The sequence below is a fragment of the Epinephelus lanceolatus genome, chromosome 2 (assembly GCF_041903045.1).
Source record: "Epinephelus lanceolatus isolate andai-2023 chromosome 2, ASM4190304v1, whole genome shotgun sequence".
In the NCBI taxonomy this organism is placed as follows: Eukaryota; Metazoa; Chordata; class Actinopteri; order Perciformes; family Serranidae; genus Epinephelus; species Epinephelus lanceolatus.
The window spans coordinates 24,085,624-24,104,260 of record NC_135735.1 but is presented as its reverse complement, the minus strand read 5'-3'; the positions used below and the strand labels follow the sequence as shown (position 1 = coordinate 24,104,260).

Sequence of the window (18,637 nt, the reverse complement as noted above, 5' to 3'; positions counted from 1 at the left end):
CTTTTTAGGACTGAACTGTTGTTTCACAACCTTGCGTGAGTGAATTTGGAGCACTTTTTGTGCCGTTTCCATTCATGCATTGATTCATTTGTTTACTCTCTCTGATAACTTAATCTTTTTCACGGTCACAGGAAGCTGTAGCTCATCCCAGAATTCACTGGGGCAAATGTTTTCTGTCCAACAGGGGGCTAAGGCAGACAGTCACAGTCATAGAGTCTCCAGTCCTCCTTACTGTACAGCTGTTTTACAACTGTTGGAGCAAACAGCATGTGAAAACCCACAAGACCATACTAACAACATGTAAACTATGCACAGGACGGAGCCCTGTGAAGGAACAGTGCTAACCACAGAGCCACCATGCTACAGTCATTAATCCTGATGTAGCACAAATATTTCACTTCATCCCTCCATTAAAAAGCTGTGCATCACATCACTGTGAGCAGCAGTCTTCTTGTCCCCCTTATAAGATCACAACAGTGATTATCCTGAGTTTCATGGGCTCTTATGATGATCATGTGCTTCATCTTCGTATGTCTGTCATGATTCTTGGAAAACATCAGGATATTTCAGTTGGGCAATGTGACTGGACTCATTTTCTGTTTTCCATTTTAGGCTTATTGTTATGGTGATCTTTATTTTTTACGTTCTTTAGCACTTTTCTTTTTTGACTTTTAGAGTGCCTGTCGCGTGCTTGATGTCTTCCAGATTTTTAGGCATTAGAAGAAAACAAAAGGCTGCTTGGATAGAAACTAATAAATTGTGAGCTGGCTGAGGGATGCTGTTATTAAGGAGAGGATGGACCTGCGCCCCCCTCCAGCGCTTTTCATTTGATTTACTCATGCATAAAAGATTGTGTTTGATTGCACATTGCTGGACATGGCACAAATGTTCAAACCCCCCATAAATTATTGATTACAACAGATTTGTTTGGACGGGATCATTTTTATACTTATGAATGATCTCGTTAATGTTTCTGCCTGCCAAAAGCCCACAGAATACCAGGCTAATTGTTTCACTGTGTTTTCCTTTGTTAGAGGCCTTAAATGACTCCTGTCGCTGTGCCAGCTGTGACCTCACATCCTTATGCATGTGGAGGGTGGTCGCCAATCACATTCCAGCCAGTTCAACAAAACATTTTTCAAGTTAAATTCCAATAGCAGTCATGTACAAGAAACATGTCAGCTTTCAAAAAATGTGGAAGTCACTTCGGTGGAACGTGCAGAATCAATACTGTGGGAGTTCATCTTTTCCTCATTAGTTTAGCATTTCAGCTTGTTGTGTGAATCAGACAATAATCACACAAACATTCCTCTGTTTGCATAACTAGGCACATTTTTCCAGACAGCGTCAGAGGAGGAAGGATTTAGGAAAACTTGTCACATCAAAGGGAGAAAAATAGCTCCATTGTTAAGTGTGGGTTTTTTTTTTTTTTGTTTTTTTTTTTTTGGATGAGTATACTAACAGACGTCTCATTGCCCGACACTGGTTGGTGAAGTCTCGCTGTATTGAAGCCTAAATCCTTGGTCTGTTTTCTGTCCTCACACACTGGCTTGGTGGAGGGAATATGAGATGACATTAACAACAGATTCAGACTTGATTATGAGGCCTAATGTTTTTGTAATTGTGCCTTTGTTTACTGTTATCAAGGGACTGGCAGGGCTATTAGTGAAGGCTACAAACTTTGTGTTTGACACACACGCCACATTTAGTGTTTATTTTAGGTTTGCTGAACAAAAACAGCTGAAGAGACACTATTTTTGTTTGGATGTTTATTGCAGCTCTGGAATCAGTTTAATCATAAAAGTGTGCCTGATATTTACAAGAAGTGATAAAAAGGGACTCCCACATGAAAAAACAAAAATACTTTGATTTATGTACAAACATTTCTTGTATTTCAGCTTCAGTGTAAACTGTTATTAGACATGTTCCGTCCAAGTGGCAGCCTCCAGGGATGAAAAATGAAGCCAAGGCCACCTGAGCTTGGCTCCAGAGCAGTAGAATTAAACATGTTTACAGCCTGCTACAAAAATGGTTTGAGGCTCTGCAGCTAATTTCAACATTCATTACAACTGTACGGAGGTGAATCTTTATATAACTCACTTCTTTACATTTTATCAGGGCTTAAAGTTATGCATATCTAAGGGCGGGGCTGCTTGAATGACAGGCTATCTGCAAGGTGTCACTACAGTCTGTGAGTCAGCTTCTCCACAGCTCCACCCTCTTGGCCAAATATGATCACCTCTGGTTCCAAAAAACAAGATAGCAACACCCAAAAAGCCGAACTTTAGGCTTCAAAACAGCAGTCCAAAAAAAAAATAAAAAATAGATGACGTCAGGGTAGCTACGTCCATTATTTTATACCAATTTCAATACCTGAACTTGCGTAACAGCCAATACTGATCCAATACCACAGCAGTTAAAAAAGAAAATGCAACAGCTGTATACAACTTGTCTGAGTGGGCAGAAGTTCGCTGCATAGATCAGCCTCTCATTGGGCGGAACAAGCCACCCGCTGAAGTCCTGCCCTACCACCTCCGGTTGTGTAGCAGTTTTCAACTGTTTTCAACACGTCCTTTACTAACTTTTGCTGTGTTTGATCTTGCGGGGATGTAGCCATTTTTCTGCCATGGTTCGCGTCCTGTAGGCGATATTTTTGTGGGCGTGTTACACCAAAACCTGTTTCCCCCCCGGCAATGTTTTTGCAAGCGCACCGTTGCTGTGGCACCACCCAGAACGATTGTGATTGGTTGGAAGAAATACAAGCAGCGGGGGCGTTTTTTTCTCCAATCTTAAAGTGAGAGTCGGCCCAGGCGAGACTAGTATACAACTAACCCTGTGTGGATTTGAAATGATTGCTGTCATTGTATGGCATGGCTCAGGTTAAATCATAAACTGGTGGGACTTTCCACTGTAGAATATTGCCAAATTTCTGACATTTTGCTAATGGCTAACATTACACTATGTAAAAACTGAAATCTGCCATTTTATTTGAATGTGAAACTACTTTAAAGTTTATCAATAAAAAAATAAGTTGTATAGGATTGATGCATAGACTTAAGTACTCACTGATACCCAATCCGGCATTTTAGGCACTATCAGAGGCACAGTGTTAGTATTAGAACAGCGCTTACTACTGTCTGCCATTATTTTTAAAGGAAGTTCACAAGGTTATCAAATAGGAGTGTAAGAAAATATTGATACACCCCAGTATCAGTATATTATGTTTTGTGATACCGTATCCATTATCAAAAACGTTATCAATTTTTTAAATAGTGGTTTAAGTACAAAGATTTGTGTCAGTGGTTCACTTTGTGTTGTGTTCAAACCCCTGAACTGCTACACAGCAGTGTTGTAATCTGTCGTCAGCAATTTGACTCTTGCACTCCAGTGTAACGGAATATATCGCTAGTGTAAACACAAAGAACACATCTTTATCCAGTTTTAAGCCACATTTTTAGGCTTCACTTTTAGATCCTTGTTGTTTTATCTTTTTTTTAATGCAGTAAATGATAACTATTTTATAAAGCTTCTCACTACTAAAGCTGTCAGTGGGGTTGCGCACTGCATAAGTTTTAAAAAACATAAATACTGATCTGAATACATGTGGAGAAGTATAATATTGTTTTGAAAATACACATTTTTGCGTCCTTTTGTTTTACTGTTTAGTACATTACAGCTTACAGTAATTCAGAAGTTTGTGTGTGGTAAAAACACACTTCACCCAGACACGTGGATGCTTTGTGTATATCAAATACTGAAGGATTATGAAGACTTTTGAATTTGATAGGCTACCTTTTTTGTCAGCCTCGTGTTACTTATTAGACGAGGCTATATTTGGCCTCATCCAGACATCATGTTTTTGTAAAATAAACACACATCCCTGGATCCAGTGTGCTGCACAGAGGATCTTCTTGAAACGTGAGGGGGTTTTAACAATCTTTACTCTCATCCTTATCTGCTTTGCTGGATTCCAGGGAGAGTCCAGACAGGCGGCATAGGAATGTATTTTGTCTAATAATTGAACTAAACCCTAAGAATAATGGTGAAATGTGACCCCCATCTGAATGGGTTATTTTGATCCTGTACTCCTTCGTCCCGAGATACTGAAGCACTTATGGCATGTTTTCTCTGTCTGGAGAAATATACCAGATTGTGATAAGGGCTTTAGTTAGGAATGAGCACGGAGAGGTTGGCGCGTCAGTGCTCTGATAGGGCTCACAGATTCACGATAGAGACAATTAGAACCAGGTTGAGGCTGTTGCTTGTACGACAAGCTTGTCGTTATTTTGGGGAGAGGTAGATAACGTGATTGATCATAACAAAACATTACTTTATAGTGTACATTTGAATTGACAGTAGGGTTTGACCTGAATATTCGACTTCTCAGACATTTGTCGTTGGGTAGGTGTTTGATTTTCAATTTTGAGATCTGGATTTTTTTTTTTTTGTTTAATTTCAAATCTTAAATTTGTTGGAGCTTGTATGCTGTTCCTTCGCTTCTGTTTAACAGCACTTTGCCAGGCGTCAACTCGCTTTCTGAGCCAAATTTTTAGCATTCAGTATCTCCCACAGAATTAGACTGTCTTTGTGGTGTTTGCTGACCAGAGGGAAAGGTGTCAAGTACAGGGGGTCTGATCTCAGACCACCCAACTCCCCACCAGATTGGCAAACATTCTGTTGTTGTTAGTGTCACAGCACTACAGGACCATCTTCAGAGCCACTCTCCTCCAAGCGAATGTTTGGTTCAACGTCTGCCCAGTTAGCACGAGCTAACACAGCAGCAGCAGCTAACATCCGACACTGAGCTGTTACACACCTTCTTAGAAGGGAGTAGCCAGAATAGCAATATATAAAAAGCTGGTATCTTTTTGTTAAATTATTTTATTTATTTATTTATTTATTTATTTCATTTTATGGACCTGTCTCTCAGAAGCTTCCACTTGTAGATTTGCTCTGTAGATCTTCTGCTGTCTCCTTCCAGGAATTGTGACTAACATTTATTTATTTATTTGTAATCTTTAGAAGAGGAATCATACAAGTGACAATATCTTCTAACTTGCTCCATTAGCCTTACCTCAAACTCCATGCTTGTTGTTGTCCCACTGCCCTGCTGTGATGCCATGTCAAACTTCTTCAGCATCTGCGGTACCTGACGCATAGTCACGTTTCTCAGGAGGTGTGCAATGTGTTTCTGTGGATCTTTACGAGCCCTGAAAACCATCTCTGCAGCTCTGGGGAAGCTCTGCACAGGCTTTTCCACAGAAGTATAAATTAAATCGGACAACGAATAGGACAGGTCATGCCTTTGCCATCCTAGGAAAAACCGCATTACCCCCAGCCTTAAGCTTTGAATATTCACTGTTTATCACTACTGAAGCTTCAGAGCCCACAATTACAAGCTTTAGAGCACTAATGCACCACAAAAATGGTGTGTTCATACAGTATGTGTGCAGTGTTCAACCAACCTCAGGGTAGAAGTGGTTTCATACATCTTGAGATGTACAATAAAGAATAATATTTCAATGACTACATTTGGCTTACTGTTAATTATGTATCTTCATAATTACTAAACATTGTGCATTTGTTAGCGTCTTTGGCACTGTCACTAATGTCTGATGTTTTGCATTGTCTGTTAGTATGTGACTCTGGGAGGGAAGCAACATTAATCTCCTCAGCTCATTTAGGCTCTCCTCTAAGGAAATCCAATCATATGATTTTGTCTCTTTGTGGGCGAGATCTTTTATTAGCCTTGTCGTAATTTTATAAAATCTGTTGTAGTCATTCAATGGCTCCAGTGGGATGAGCAGCTGTGTGGAATGGGGACAGATTGGGCAAGGAGATAATTAATAGTCCAAACTTTCATAAATGTGTGTCTCCTCTCCGGAGACAAAAGAGGAGTTTTAAGATTTTTTGGGGTTGATGCGATGACTTTGTCTGATGCAAGAGTTTTGTCCTGGCTATTTTTGTTTTGCAGGGGAAATACAACTAACTTTCCCACTGCTTCTGCTTTCAAACCTATTTCATGACTCACTCCTCAAGTGAAAATGGAAAATGGAGTGTTGCACGTTATACGGATACTAGAAAGGTTTTGCAATATCCTGCCATCAAAAACGGTCTGATGAATGACAGTGTTTTAATAAGAGCCATGTTTCCTATGAAATGTTTCCTATGAAATATTTTCTATGCGTGGATGTGTGACAGCGGCGCAGCGTGTGCTTGTAGCGCTCTGCAGGGCTCGCTGCCCTGGACAAGTGAAATGGCTCATGTAGTTGTCTGATGGGGAAGAAATATAGAAATAAATGTGATGTCTAATGTGACATTATCTGAAAATAAACTGCGTACTGTATCCCTCCAGCAGAGCTTTTCCAGCTGAGCTATGTGTGCAAGTATGTCTCACCACTAAGCATTGAACAAAACTGTTGAGCAAAATCTGACATACTGGACACTGCATAAGTTAATTCTGTGGTCGACGATATCATATACCACGTAATGCGACTAATGTGAAATAGCTCTGGAATGCTGCATGCGAGAGGCTTTGTCCAGAAGATAACCATTGTGCCGTTTTAACAAGGGCTCAGGTGCAATCATGTCCCTTTCAGAAGCTTTGTAAGTCAGACAGAAACTGTGATGTCTATTTGGAGACTTTGTAAAATATATCCAGGTGATTAATCCAACACTGAATGTCTTTTGTAATTATTCATCCATTTTCCTGTGTCAAAAATGGTTATTGTTGTCGCTAGCCATCCATGATACCTTGGCTTTAGTCTGTCAACTAATCAGAGGCCGTGTTCCTGAACCACTCCTCAACCAATCCGAGGCTGACTGTGTGGGTGACGTTTGGCAAACATTTCGGCACAACATATTTTCTTTCTTTTTTCCTGTCCTTCTCTTTTCTAACATAAAAACTAATATTAATTTTCATTACTTTTCCTGATGTTTTAGGTTCATGCCGTGGTATTATTTCAGTGTCAGTACAGAGATATTTAGGTACTATTAAGTAGTTGGGTTTCCATCTATAAACTTGTACGCAAATATCAGCATACATTATATTTCCACTGAACACTTTTTATATTGAAGCCCATCAGTTATTTTTCACTGGAGACTGTGCAACACGTGCAACATATAGGACATGCCAGACACGTACTGCACAATCTAATGAGATTGAGGCACATGATGTATTCACAAGCTAAACTAGGAGCTCAGCAGTGCTGGCATGCTCCACAGTACATTTTATGGTCTGTAGTCCATGGCACTGTGTTGAACTCTTCAACTTTTTTTAATGTTTCAGGGATCAAAGAGTATTGAGGCTGATGGAGATGAAGATGAGGAGGAAGAGGAGGATGGCCTGATCCAGCCAGCTCAAGTGTTTGCACCAAAAAGTCTCATTCTCGTGTCCAGGCTGGATTATCCTGAAATATTCCGGGTAATAAGACACCATATGATTAAATCTTGATTAAAAAATACTTTTCTTGTTCAGAAGGAATACTCTGAATTTTTGTCAAATCAGTGCTTTCATCTTCCAGCTTTGAGTTGATGTTTATCTACTTTGTACTATCTGCACAATAGGCCTCAGGTTTGCTTAAGCGTTAAGCACGCAATTCAGCAAAGTAAATGAGACATGGAAGCGTAAGCACCTCCTGATCTTTTCATCACAGATGAGGTGATTACAGGTTTTGTAGACTCACAGTCGACTATTCATGTTAATATGTTGTTCTGTTCCTGCGTGTTTGAAGGTGCTATTACAATAGCTGTTTGATCGAACCCTACCTAAACGTGACAGACTCATCAAGAGCACAATCAGTTAGGATTTTAACTTAAATGCAGGCAATGTTTTACCATACTATATAGAGTAGTTACCCTGTGTATGTGTCGGCTTGTAATGTCTTTGTTGTGTTTCACATGTTTTCCTTCTAGGGGTGCTTGGGGCTGATCTACACAGTGTACATCGATAGCCTGAATTTCCCTTTAGAGGGTCTGGTGGCCAACCTCTTCACATTCCAGGTTCCTGTTGCAGGTGGATCCCAGGTAAGTCTTTACTGAGGCAAAGCATGTCTTAAGTCATGACAACAGTCTGTAAGTCATCTCACTGCTCCTGGTCTGTCCTGAGGCCACAGATCCAGACCAGACGAGGGGCTAGAAAAGGCTAATGTCAGTCCTGCATGAATGTGAGACAGAGATTGTTTGAGGAGGTGATGGCTGAGGCTCAAGGTGCAGCTACTAAAATGATTTATGTCTGCCGTGCAGCCAATCAGGAATGTCATTTTCAGATGGTGCCAGAGATTGTTGTCCAGCCACAGGCAGTAATTTTATGATACATATTCATCATTTTTTCCATCATGTTATGTGGAGCAAAATACCTCAACCCAGAGTAGGACGACAGGCAACAAATTATGTTCATGACAGTTTAGAGGAATATATATTTAAAATTCATTACTTAGGTTTTAAAAATATTTTTGTTTGCTGCAGTTTAATGGCCAAGTGTCAGAAGGTGAGGCTGCAAATGCAGCGGGCCAGGCAATAGATTGCGTGCTTACACCTTTGAAAGACACCCCGGAGCCAAAATGTGTCTCAACCATATTGGAAAATTACTCTACATCTACAACTGCCACTGGGGAGAAGTCCTTATCAAAATCAGGCTTTGTTTAAATGATGGTAGTGTGCAGTAAGAGGCAGGAATTTGGCCTGTTCCCCAGCAAGATGCCACTGAAAATCCCAAGTCCTTGAGTTTGCTTTCAGGCAGAACCTCAGCAGTGGAACAGACTCATTTTTCAAAGCAGCACCTAGTTTAACATCTAGGTATGTAAAGAATCGTATGAATGGAGACCCAGAGATACCTTTCATTTTTCACTTGACTGAAGAACTTTTTCCTCTCACCTGTAGTGCTATTGATCAATCTAAGTTGTTGTGGTGTGAGTTGCTGAGTGTTGGAGATATGAGCTGTAGAAATGTCTGCCTTCTCTTGAATATAATTAAAGTAGATGGCACTCGGGTCGTGGTGCTCAAAGCGGCAAAAAAAAAAAAAACTTGAAAAACTCCATGGCAGGAATCATGGCTTGATACTCAAGATAATCCACAGAACGTTTTGTGTGCAGTTTCATGTAGGAGCTATTGTCTTTCCGCCAAACTACACTTGCAACAGAAACACTGCGCAAAAGGAAGCGTGCAAAATGCACCCTTTTGCATCTCTATGAGATTAGATGCACTGGGCTTTCAAATAGCTCTAACTCATCTGTTGTAATACCTGATGCTGAGAGCAAGTGATGTAGTATAAAAAGACAGAAAGTCTAACTGGGTGGGAGTGAGTGGAGGTGAATGGGTTGAACAAAACCTGACTTTTATCCAGAGGCCGGTTGCACCAACAGGGCTCACACCCGGTCTTAAGATAAGCCAGTTGCACCATCAAGGCTTAAGCCCTCTTATTACTAAAACCAGGCGTAACTCTTATGCCTAGTCAGGAGCAGGCATAAAGTCACTTCATCTTATCTTAGCCTGTAGGTTTAACTGAATTTTTTAGTATTAATATTAGTGTATTATATGTTTTTATCATCTTTTTTCTCTATCACAAATGTTTTGTCTTTTATGTTCAGCACTTTGTGTTGTAGTACAAGTTTAGCATCACTAATTTGACTTGATTAATCTTCTGTCATATTGCTGCAGCTGCGCTGGCGCCAGTATTTTGAAGAACATGAAATTGAGGTTTTCTTTGCTCAGTGACAAGCAAACTCATTCAAATGGCTAATTCAGTCCTGCAGCTGCAGTGTCTGTGTGGCACTGAATAGCATGTGTCTTCTTTATTTGATACAGCCACAGTACACTCGGTTGTAAATCTTAATGGATGACTGTCAGGCGCAGTACTGCTCGGCCCTCTAGACGTGATGACCATAGAAAGTTTCCATGACTGTTTTTTTGACCTTTGCTACTGTTGTTTTTCTTTACAGAAGCTGTTTAGCCTGGGAGCAGGAGACCGGCAGCTCATCCAGACGCCTCTGAACGACACGTTGCCTGTCACATGCAAAAGTGTTGCTCTGCTCTTCCAGCAGCTGGGTGGGTCCAGGCAGTTTGATTACTACTAACTAGCAATCATGAGACAGGAGGAGACTTATTGAGTCAGACCATGACTTGTTAGTGACTGTGTAACCGTATCTCTTCAGGAGCATGAAATCCTGCTGTAGATTTTATTGAATGAACAGTCATTTCCTGCTGCAGGTTGTCACGTCTACACAATATCCCATTCAGCTTTTAAGGCAGTTTGTGTTGTTAGTTGTTTTAATCTGACAATTCAGACACTCAGACAACATTTGTCTTAATCATATTACTGGCATCATCGTCTTAGTTGATTTAATTAAGCATCTTAATGTATGTGACATATTTCACATTCATTCAGTCTTGATCCTTTCAGAGTTTTAGAGGCTCCGTTCTGCTTTGCCAGTCACGTGGTGATAAACTGCAGCTCTGTAGGACTTTTACAGTCAGGAGACTTAAGCAGTCAACTATAAAGAACTACACATTTAGTGTAGAATTAAGAAGACTTATTCTACACTAAATGTGTCTGAGGCAAGATTATGTGGTTTTTGCTTTGTCTCATCACTGTTTCTGTAATTTCGACTGAGCTGAAACGAGCACATGATGAAGATTTGATTCAGTTTGCTGGTTTCACGTTGCTGTGTTTGCTCAGTGTGTTAACGGTTCAGACTGTAAACAATTTGCACAAGGAATATGTGCTTTGTTACAGATATACCACGCCTGATTGACCATGAGTCACGGTTTTAGGAGTGTGCGCCTATCACTTTCCTCAGCCTTTAAAAATGACAGTTTGGAACTGAGCTATTGGACATTATATTTTTAGATTTCAGGTCATTGTAGAAGAACTGAGTTTGGTTCACTTTTTGCAACTCTAGGCTTACATCTGTTGGAGCTGAGAGTGAAATTAAATATAATTCACCTGAAATTTGATTTGTAATGGAAAGTTGGCCCTCATTTATCCTCATTTGATTAGAAGAATGTGATTCAAAACAGAGTGGATTTTATTTCCTGAGTGTATTAACACCATCCTCTGTTTGTTTGGACAAAGTGGTGAGCATGCACATGGGGGGTACTTGCACGATACACGTGTGGTTACAGTTACGTGGGAGTCATTTGTAGCCAATCTGGATACACAAAACAATGCAATCTTGATACAGCACCCAGCTGTGGTCTGTCAGTCCTCATAAGCCTGTTTCCATTAATCAGTTCGGCGCTGTTTGTCCTCAAAACAACTACAGGAACACAATTAATGTGTGTTGGAAAGGTGCTTAGTATGTGACTTTATTTTTAATACAATGCAGGAAAATAGTGCAAAATAGCCTTAAAATCACAACATTCTATTTTTACAAGCTCTTAATTAATGGTAAGCAGATTTTCTTCTGTCTTTTGTTTAATAGCTAATAGCTTAATAGCCATTTCCCCCTGTTTCTAGACTAAGATGTGTTGACAGTTTCCTGGCTGTAAGCCTTATATTAAAGGAATACACCCTGTGTTGTGTTGAATTTGTGAATAAAATTTTGTTTTCCCACATTCCCCCACAGTAAACGAATGATCCAGCAATGGGAAAAACTCTTGTTAAATTGAAGCAGTATCCGGACCTCCCGTGTCCAACAACAGCAAAACTATATCAAAACATTCGTTTGCAAACTCTCACACATCTTGTGCAGTGTGATCCAAGTCTCATTTATCCAGTTGTATGCCCAGTACCTTAGAAACAGATGGCCCTTTCCATCGAGGAACTGAACTGAAAGTGAAACGTATCGATGTTCTCTTCAAAGCCAGACTCCATTGACAAAAACTGTAATTATACCTCGCTGAAAACAGGAGCTGCTGGTCTACTGCTGCATTGATCAGGTAGTTTGTTTGTGTTATTGTGTGACTTTGATGAAACTGAACTAAACCCTTTAAAACATCAAAGTCACACAAGAACACGAACACGCTTACTGATTGAGGCAGCAGTAGACCAGCAACTTCTGTGCTTCATGAAGTGAAATTACTGTTTTTGTCAATGGAGTCTGGCTTTGAAGTGAGTAGAGATAAGTTTCACTTTCTGTTCAGTTTCCTGTTGGAGAGAGCTGTGTGTTTGGTCTGTAAACAAATGTATTGATATATTTTTGCTGTTGTGAAACGTGGTCCCCTTTACTCCAATTCAACAAGAATTGTATCAGTTTTTGCACACTTTGTTCACCGTGAAGACGTGAGAAAAACAAAGTTTCCTTCATGAAGTCAAAGTAACACAGGGCTAAATTGATTTATCGAATGATAACTGTACGAGTGTACAAACATGACAGTGGTAACATTGTTCCATGTAACTCTTGGCAAGCGAAAAACCATATTTCCCAAAATGCTGAACTATTTCTTTATCACTGATAGTAGTCTTCCATGCTTGCATGCTTAATGTATACTACAGAGGGTTATTGTGGGAGCATAGACATTAAATGTCTGTCTATCTTCTGATCATGCCGGGAACAAACTGTGCAGATATCTGTTGTCGGTCTTCCTGCTGTTGTAGCAACAAGCAGCAGATTGTTGTAATGTGTTGTTGGCTTTGTCCTTAATCCCACTTTGATTAACTGTTGATATAATATTTGTTTTGGACTGTGTAGCAGGACAAATGTATGCAGGAATCTCTGATTGAGAGTCAAGTCATCATGGCATATCAAGTGAAAGTGGCTGACAGAGTTAGACGTTGGCAAATATCTGTCCCTCAGCCTTTAACACTGATTTCTCTGCACGCTGACAGGGAGGTAAATATCATAAGTCAGCTGATTAGCTAAGTGGAGTGAACAAGTGTAGCGTTTCCACATATTAGGTCATATCCTCATTTTCAAGTAAGGACTGGCTAGTAGCTGTGCAGGTCGGCACATCATTCTGTGTGCACAGGTCAGCCGAGTCATCAGAGAGGAATGTGTGTTAAACATGTCACACTGCACAGGAAGTACCCCAACCCCCCCCATGTTTGTTGTTTGTTGCCTTTGTCTTCTCTGTTGTCCGGGGATGTCGCTGTCTCTTTTTATTTAGGGCTCGGAAGTGCGTTGCTACTTCCATGAGATAAGTAAACACCTGAACCTGAGGTGTGACTGAGAAACAGGAGCCTCCATAGTGAAATGAGCAGGGAACACTCTTTTATAGAATTTTAACCCACTGTGTCCATAAAAGATGAAACAACTCATTTAGTTTGACAAGTTCACTTTCAAGACTCTGATTTTGTTGAGGCTCATTTTCAGTTTCCTGTTTATCACTGGAGCGATACACTCAGGCAGCCAAACATCCAGACCAAGCGCCCCCAGTGGCGCTGATATGTCTGCCAGTGTTCCTCTCTTTATCACTCCAATGTGTGATGAATAGGTCTGTCAGTCGCTTGATAGGAAACAATAACAGGAACTGTAAACTTAGAATTCTTCCTGATTGTCACAGCGGTATTTGAAATATTATTTATACTATATGAGAGTGTGTAATATCCTTTGTTTTTCTGAGGTGAGTTGTCCTTTAGCTTTTTATTCAGTGTTTAATATAAACTGACCTAATGGGTCATGGAAATTTATTGTTCTTTCGGCACCATTAGCCAGCAGGTTTCATGGCTTATAAGCATTTGACGGATTGCAGATTATGTGCAGTGATCCTAACTCTTATTTTTACACTTGTTTTGATGGATGGAAGAATACACTGAAGGGGTTTAATGCAATTTAAGTAATTTAGAAAAAGTTGCAGGAGCAGAAGCAATTTATTTAAAGATATACTATGAAGAAATTATCAGTTACTATTTGCAAACACATTCAAATTTGGCCCCTCCTCCCTACACTGCAAGCCACTGTACTATGGTAGGAACATTACATTAGTTGTAATGGAAAAGCTGATACTTTAGTAAGCTAACTAAGCTAACTGCTGGCATCTTCCTGTCCAACAGACAATAAGGAAACTCCCATCACACGTGTATCTCCATCCTCTTATTAAGTGCTCGCCAAGGAAAGTGAAAGTGAAAGCAAACCCCAGATCTGCTCTTTTGAATTGAGCTTGGAATTACGCCTCAATATATTTGCGTTTTTTCTGCGCTTTGTCTGCAGTTTTTGTAGTTTCCTCTTGGATGGCTTCTGCTACCTGATAACTACCTTTTTATAAAGTCTCAACCTCACCTGCGTGGTGTTATTTACTGGGGGCTACAAACCACTGCCCAAAGTTGCAGCCTGTAAACGTCCAGACCACAGCAAGATAAGAATACAGGCAGAGGGCAGAGTCTCTTTAGATAAACACACCGGCAAACACTTCTAGCGGGTCATAAGAGGTGAGGATTACTTTTGTATGAGTCAGTGTGTTGTTATTTAGGAAAGTCCTGCACAGTATACTTTTAAATACACAAACTGATTAGACGAGAAAAAAGCAGTGCAGTGCTCACCTACCAAAAACTAAGACACTACAGAGGCTTTGTTTACAGGCAGTTAATTAAATAAATCTGTGAGGCTGCAGTAAGCTGTGTAGACAAAGTGATGCTCTCCTCTGGAATAAAGGGACAGTTGCTGCTGTAGTTTCAAGCTCCTACCTCGCTAAAGAGCACAGCTCAGCCTGTTTGGAGCTCCACAAGCAGCAGTCTCAAACATCATACTGTAACTTGACAATTAAAATCAGATTTGAATCAACTCCACAGGTTTTGAAGTTGCACAGCACCTTTTTTTCAAAACAAGATTAGTGCACAAACAGTACCCCCCAACCCATAAGTAGCACTACAACCTTCTATATTAAGATTGGTATGACTGGTCTGCAAAGCACTGCCAAAACTGCAAGAAAAATTCCACAGTATATAGTATGTTTTAAATTGCAGTAATTAGTCTCGTAGCTGTTATTGATACGAACAGAACTCCCAGATGAATATTGTGTGATCCAATCTGTGTTTGAAGTTTGAAATCCTCCACAAATAGCCACGAATGTGTGATGAATGATCTGGAACAATGTGGCCGTCACATTCCAACAAATACCTCATTATTTTCGTTCTGGTCTTTTTTTTCTCGTTCCAGGGATCCAAAATGTTCTAAGCCTGTTTTGTGCAGTTCTGACAGAACACAAGGTTTTGTTCCACTCCACCAGTTACCAGCGGCTCGGAGAGGCGTGTCGCGCTCTGGAAGCCCTCATGTTCCCTCTTAAATACAGGTAAGCTTGTGTTTGAACCCGATGGCAGGACAGATTCTCATGTGACTCTCCTCTAACATCTCTGCTGGTGTCATGACTTTCATTCGACTGATGATTAACTTTGTTCATCACTGTATTCAGTTCTGGAAACAGCCATATCAACTGGACAAGATTACCCTTTAAAATCACAAAATTTGACCCTGTTTAACCTCGTATATCTAGTAACCTCCAAGCATTTTTCCACTCACTTTTTAAAATTCACTACTCCCACAAGTGCCTTTCACTTGTGCAGTGATTAACTTCCTCCCCTTTTTAGAACAAATGCACACATCACTGTCTGTCTTGTGAAACACGCTGTCTGAACTCGGAAGGGAGTTTATGAGAAAAAAAAATTGTACAAATGACTGCAAATTGCAACATTACTGCATTAAATTTCAATTGATGATTCATCTCTTGAGACATAACACTACAAACCCTGAGACAACAGGCTGTTTTCACAGCAGACATTTTGTCATTGTGGTAAAAGCACCAGCTTTACTGATAACATTAATTACGGCTCAGTTTTAATTATCCCAGTACGCTGTGACAGTGAGCCAACATGTACTGTATGATACCAGGACCTTAAGTGTTTCCTACTGTGATATGTCAAACTGTCTCCCATGAAAACAGTCTCTTAAAATATCAAAGACAGCACGAATGTGTTAATTTGACAAGAAAAGAAAGATGACAGGTCAAGAAACAGAAAATAATTCGATGAATATGTTGGCAGTGGTGCCGCTGCCAGCAGACTTTGTTTATAAACTAGACAAAGCGCTTCACAGTGCTTCTCATGTACCCATTCACACACACCAAACACATGTCCTCTAATGTTCTGTATCGTGCCCAAGGACACTTAAATATATAACCAGGAGCTGATGATCAAACCAGTAACCTTGCACTGAATAGACAATCTACTCTACCTCCTAAATGAAACTTATCAAAAACACACAGGTGGATGACTTGGTAAATTTATAATGATGATGAGATTTATCGTAAAATTTGACGAATTAACATTAGTTAAAAATGAACACTAACATCTACAAGAATAATTTTAATAGAGCGATAGATATTCCTTCAAATGTATATTTCCAAAGCTGTCCAAAATGTAATAGAATGTGAACAACTATTAAACAAATCTGTCGGTGTTAAAGCTGAACCACAGGTGCCTCAGTGTCTGAGTGTTTGACCACAGTGTTGCTGCATCACAGTCAAACTTTTAAGAATAAATCAATAATAATCCAAAATATACCAAATAGAACAAAAGATCACAAAATGGCTTGTTCTTTTCAGGAGTAACAGGTGAGTGTCACATCATCCTGGTCTTGATGAGTAATTCAGTGTTACAGGAAGGAATCAATATCATCATGTAACACCAGGTATCACCTGTGATTTTGTATATCATCATATTGCTACTTTGGTTCAATTTGGGTTTTTTTTCTTGTTGTAAAAGGCCACTTTATGTAAGCAGCACACATTTATGAGGTCATCTGACTGTTGTAGTGAAATAAACTCTGAATCTCTTTATATGTTTGGATATATTTCCCTCATTTACTCTTTTCCAACATTTTGTTACGTGAACATATCATGTAAAAGCAGCAATGGTAACTCTGCCATTATGTCGTATTTCAGTATTGAAGTAATTCTAATTTTGTTGGTGTTGCGCAGCACTGGTTTCTGGTAGATAAAATTTCCAAAGCTTGTAAATGATGTCATTGCAAAATTTATGAATGTCATGTGAGAGCAGCTTGAAGTTTTCTATCTTTACTGCCGTTTTATCTGTTAGTGTAAGTTTTGAGTTTCACGTTTCATCATCACGTACACTCACGGGGAAGTATATTTCTGGGCTGTCAGTTGCCCACTCACATCTCAGTTCTTCCCCATTCCTACTCTGATTGTACACACTGTGTGTATTCACTGTTATGTCCTCTTGTGTGTGTGTTCAGCTACCCGTACATCCCTATTCTGCCTTCGCGGCTGCTGGAGGTGTTGAGCTCCCCCACTCCCTTCATCATTGGAGTGCACTCCATGTTTCAGACTGAAATACAGGATCTGGTGAGTGCAGATGTGTCGCAGGCCTCCAGCAGGCTCTCTAACATGCATGCAGAAATTGAAGAGCATAAATTGTTGTCAAACGCCTGTGAATCATTAACAAATATTGGACTCTTTTAGAGTTTGTTTTTATGTCCAACACATGAGGATGCATTGTGATATTTTAGGACTTTCTACTGACAAGGAGAGTTAAGAAAGCCCTTTGGTTTCAGGAAGCTTTTACACGCAAAGATGAAGTAATCTGCTCTTTTTTAACCAAGATGTTTATTTAACTGGTTTCGGCTGAACCTAGCCAGGCATACGTGTTGTTCTTTGCAGTACTCCCTCCAGCTGCAATCAAACCACCTGACCTGTCTGTGTTTATGTGTGTTCACCAGTTGGATGTTATTATTGCTGACCTGGATGGAGGAACAATAAAAATCCCTGAGTGCATCCACTTGTCCCTGCTCCCTGAACCTCTGCTACACCAAACACAGACTTCTCTGTCTCTGGTAAGCTCAGGCACACACACACACACACACACACACACACACACACACAAGCAAATACAGGTGCAGAGATGTCCAACTGGGGCATTTTTAAACTGATTGGAATCAGCTATATTCATCCTGATCTGATCCTTTATTGTACATCAGCTGTCACACAGATGATTTTATTTGTGAAGCTTTCGTGCACAGCAGCATGGATTGCAGCCATCTGTTTGTCTCTAAGAGCAGCTGCTGAGCCCCTGCTGCTGTGAAACACCACACACCATAAATGCAAGCAAAACGCAATATGATTATTAGTGTTATTTACCAAATCTCCATGACAGCCAATAAGAGTAGTTTATTAATGTTTCCTGGTCCATGAAAACAAACACTGAAGCAACAAACACAGGAGAATACTCTCTTAAAGCGTGAGAGAAATTCTCTCGAGACGCAATAAGGCCAAAAAGATTAGGGTAGGGTTTGTTATTTTATACTTTATGATAGATAGATAGATAGATAGATAGATAGCACTTGATGTGTGCACTGTACTGCTGTAATATTTAGAAAAATAAAAGTAGATCAGATCAGGAATCACCATCAGCAGATACTCAATATTAAATGACTTATGAATTGAATGAATTAATTAAAGCTATAGTGCGTAACTTCTGTCGCCTCCCAGCGGATAATGCGTTATTACAACTAATAAGCCGGCGGCGCTTCCATGTACACAGAGTAACACTCGCCACACACCGTGTACAGAGAGTAACACTTGCCAGTCACCACACACCATACACAGAGTAACACTTGCCTTTATGGTAGGATCCACTTCTGAACCGTGTCTCGGCTGCTTCTCCGCCATGTTGCTTTCTCTTTCTACCTGCGCTCTACCTCTTGCTATGACACTCTCCGCTCTTCCTCCCCCTCCCTTCTAGTTGTGA

The 18,637-nt window shown here is 40.1% G+C and overlaps 1 protein-coding gene across 2 annotated transcripts in view; it reads left to right on the top strand.

The window, feature by feature from the left end:
• Positions 1-18,637, top strand: part of sbf2 (SET binding factor 2) — a 126,964-nt gene that overhangs the window by 42,566 nt on the left and 65,761 nt on the right. For both annotated transcript variants that reach the window (XM_033619623.2, XM_033619617.2), the window contains exons 4-9: positions 7,289-7,423; positions 7,915-8,025; positions 9,939-10,044; positions 15,033-15,165; positions 17,127-17,235; positions 17,610-17,723. In XM_033619623.2, coding sequence (XP_033475514.1) covers positions 7,289-7,423; positions 7,915-8,025; positions 9,939-10,044; positions 15,033-15,165; positions 17,127-17,235; positions 17,610-17,723 — 708 coding nt within the window. The remainder of the gene's footprint in view (positions 1-7,288; positions 7,424-7,914; positions 8,026-9,938; positions 10,045-15,032; positions 15,166-17,126; positions 17,236-17,609; positions 17,724-18,637) is intronic.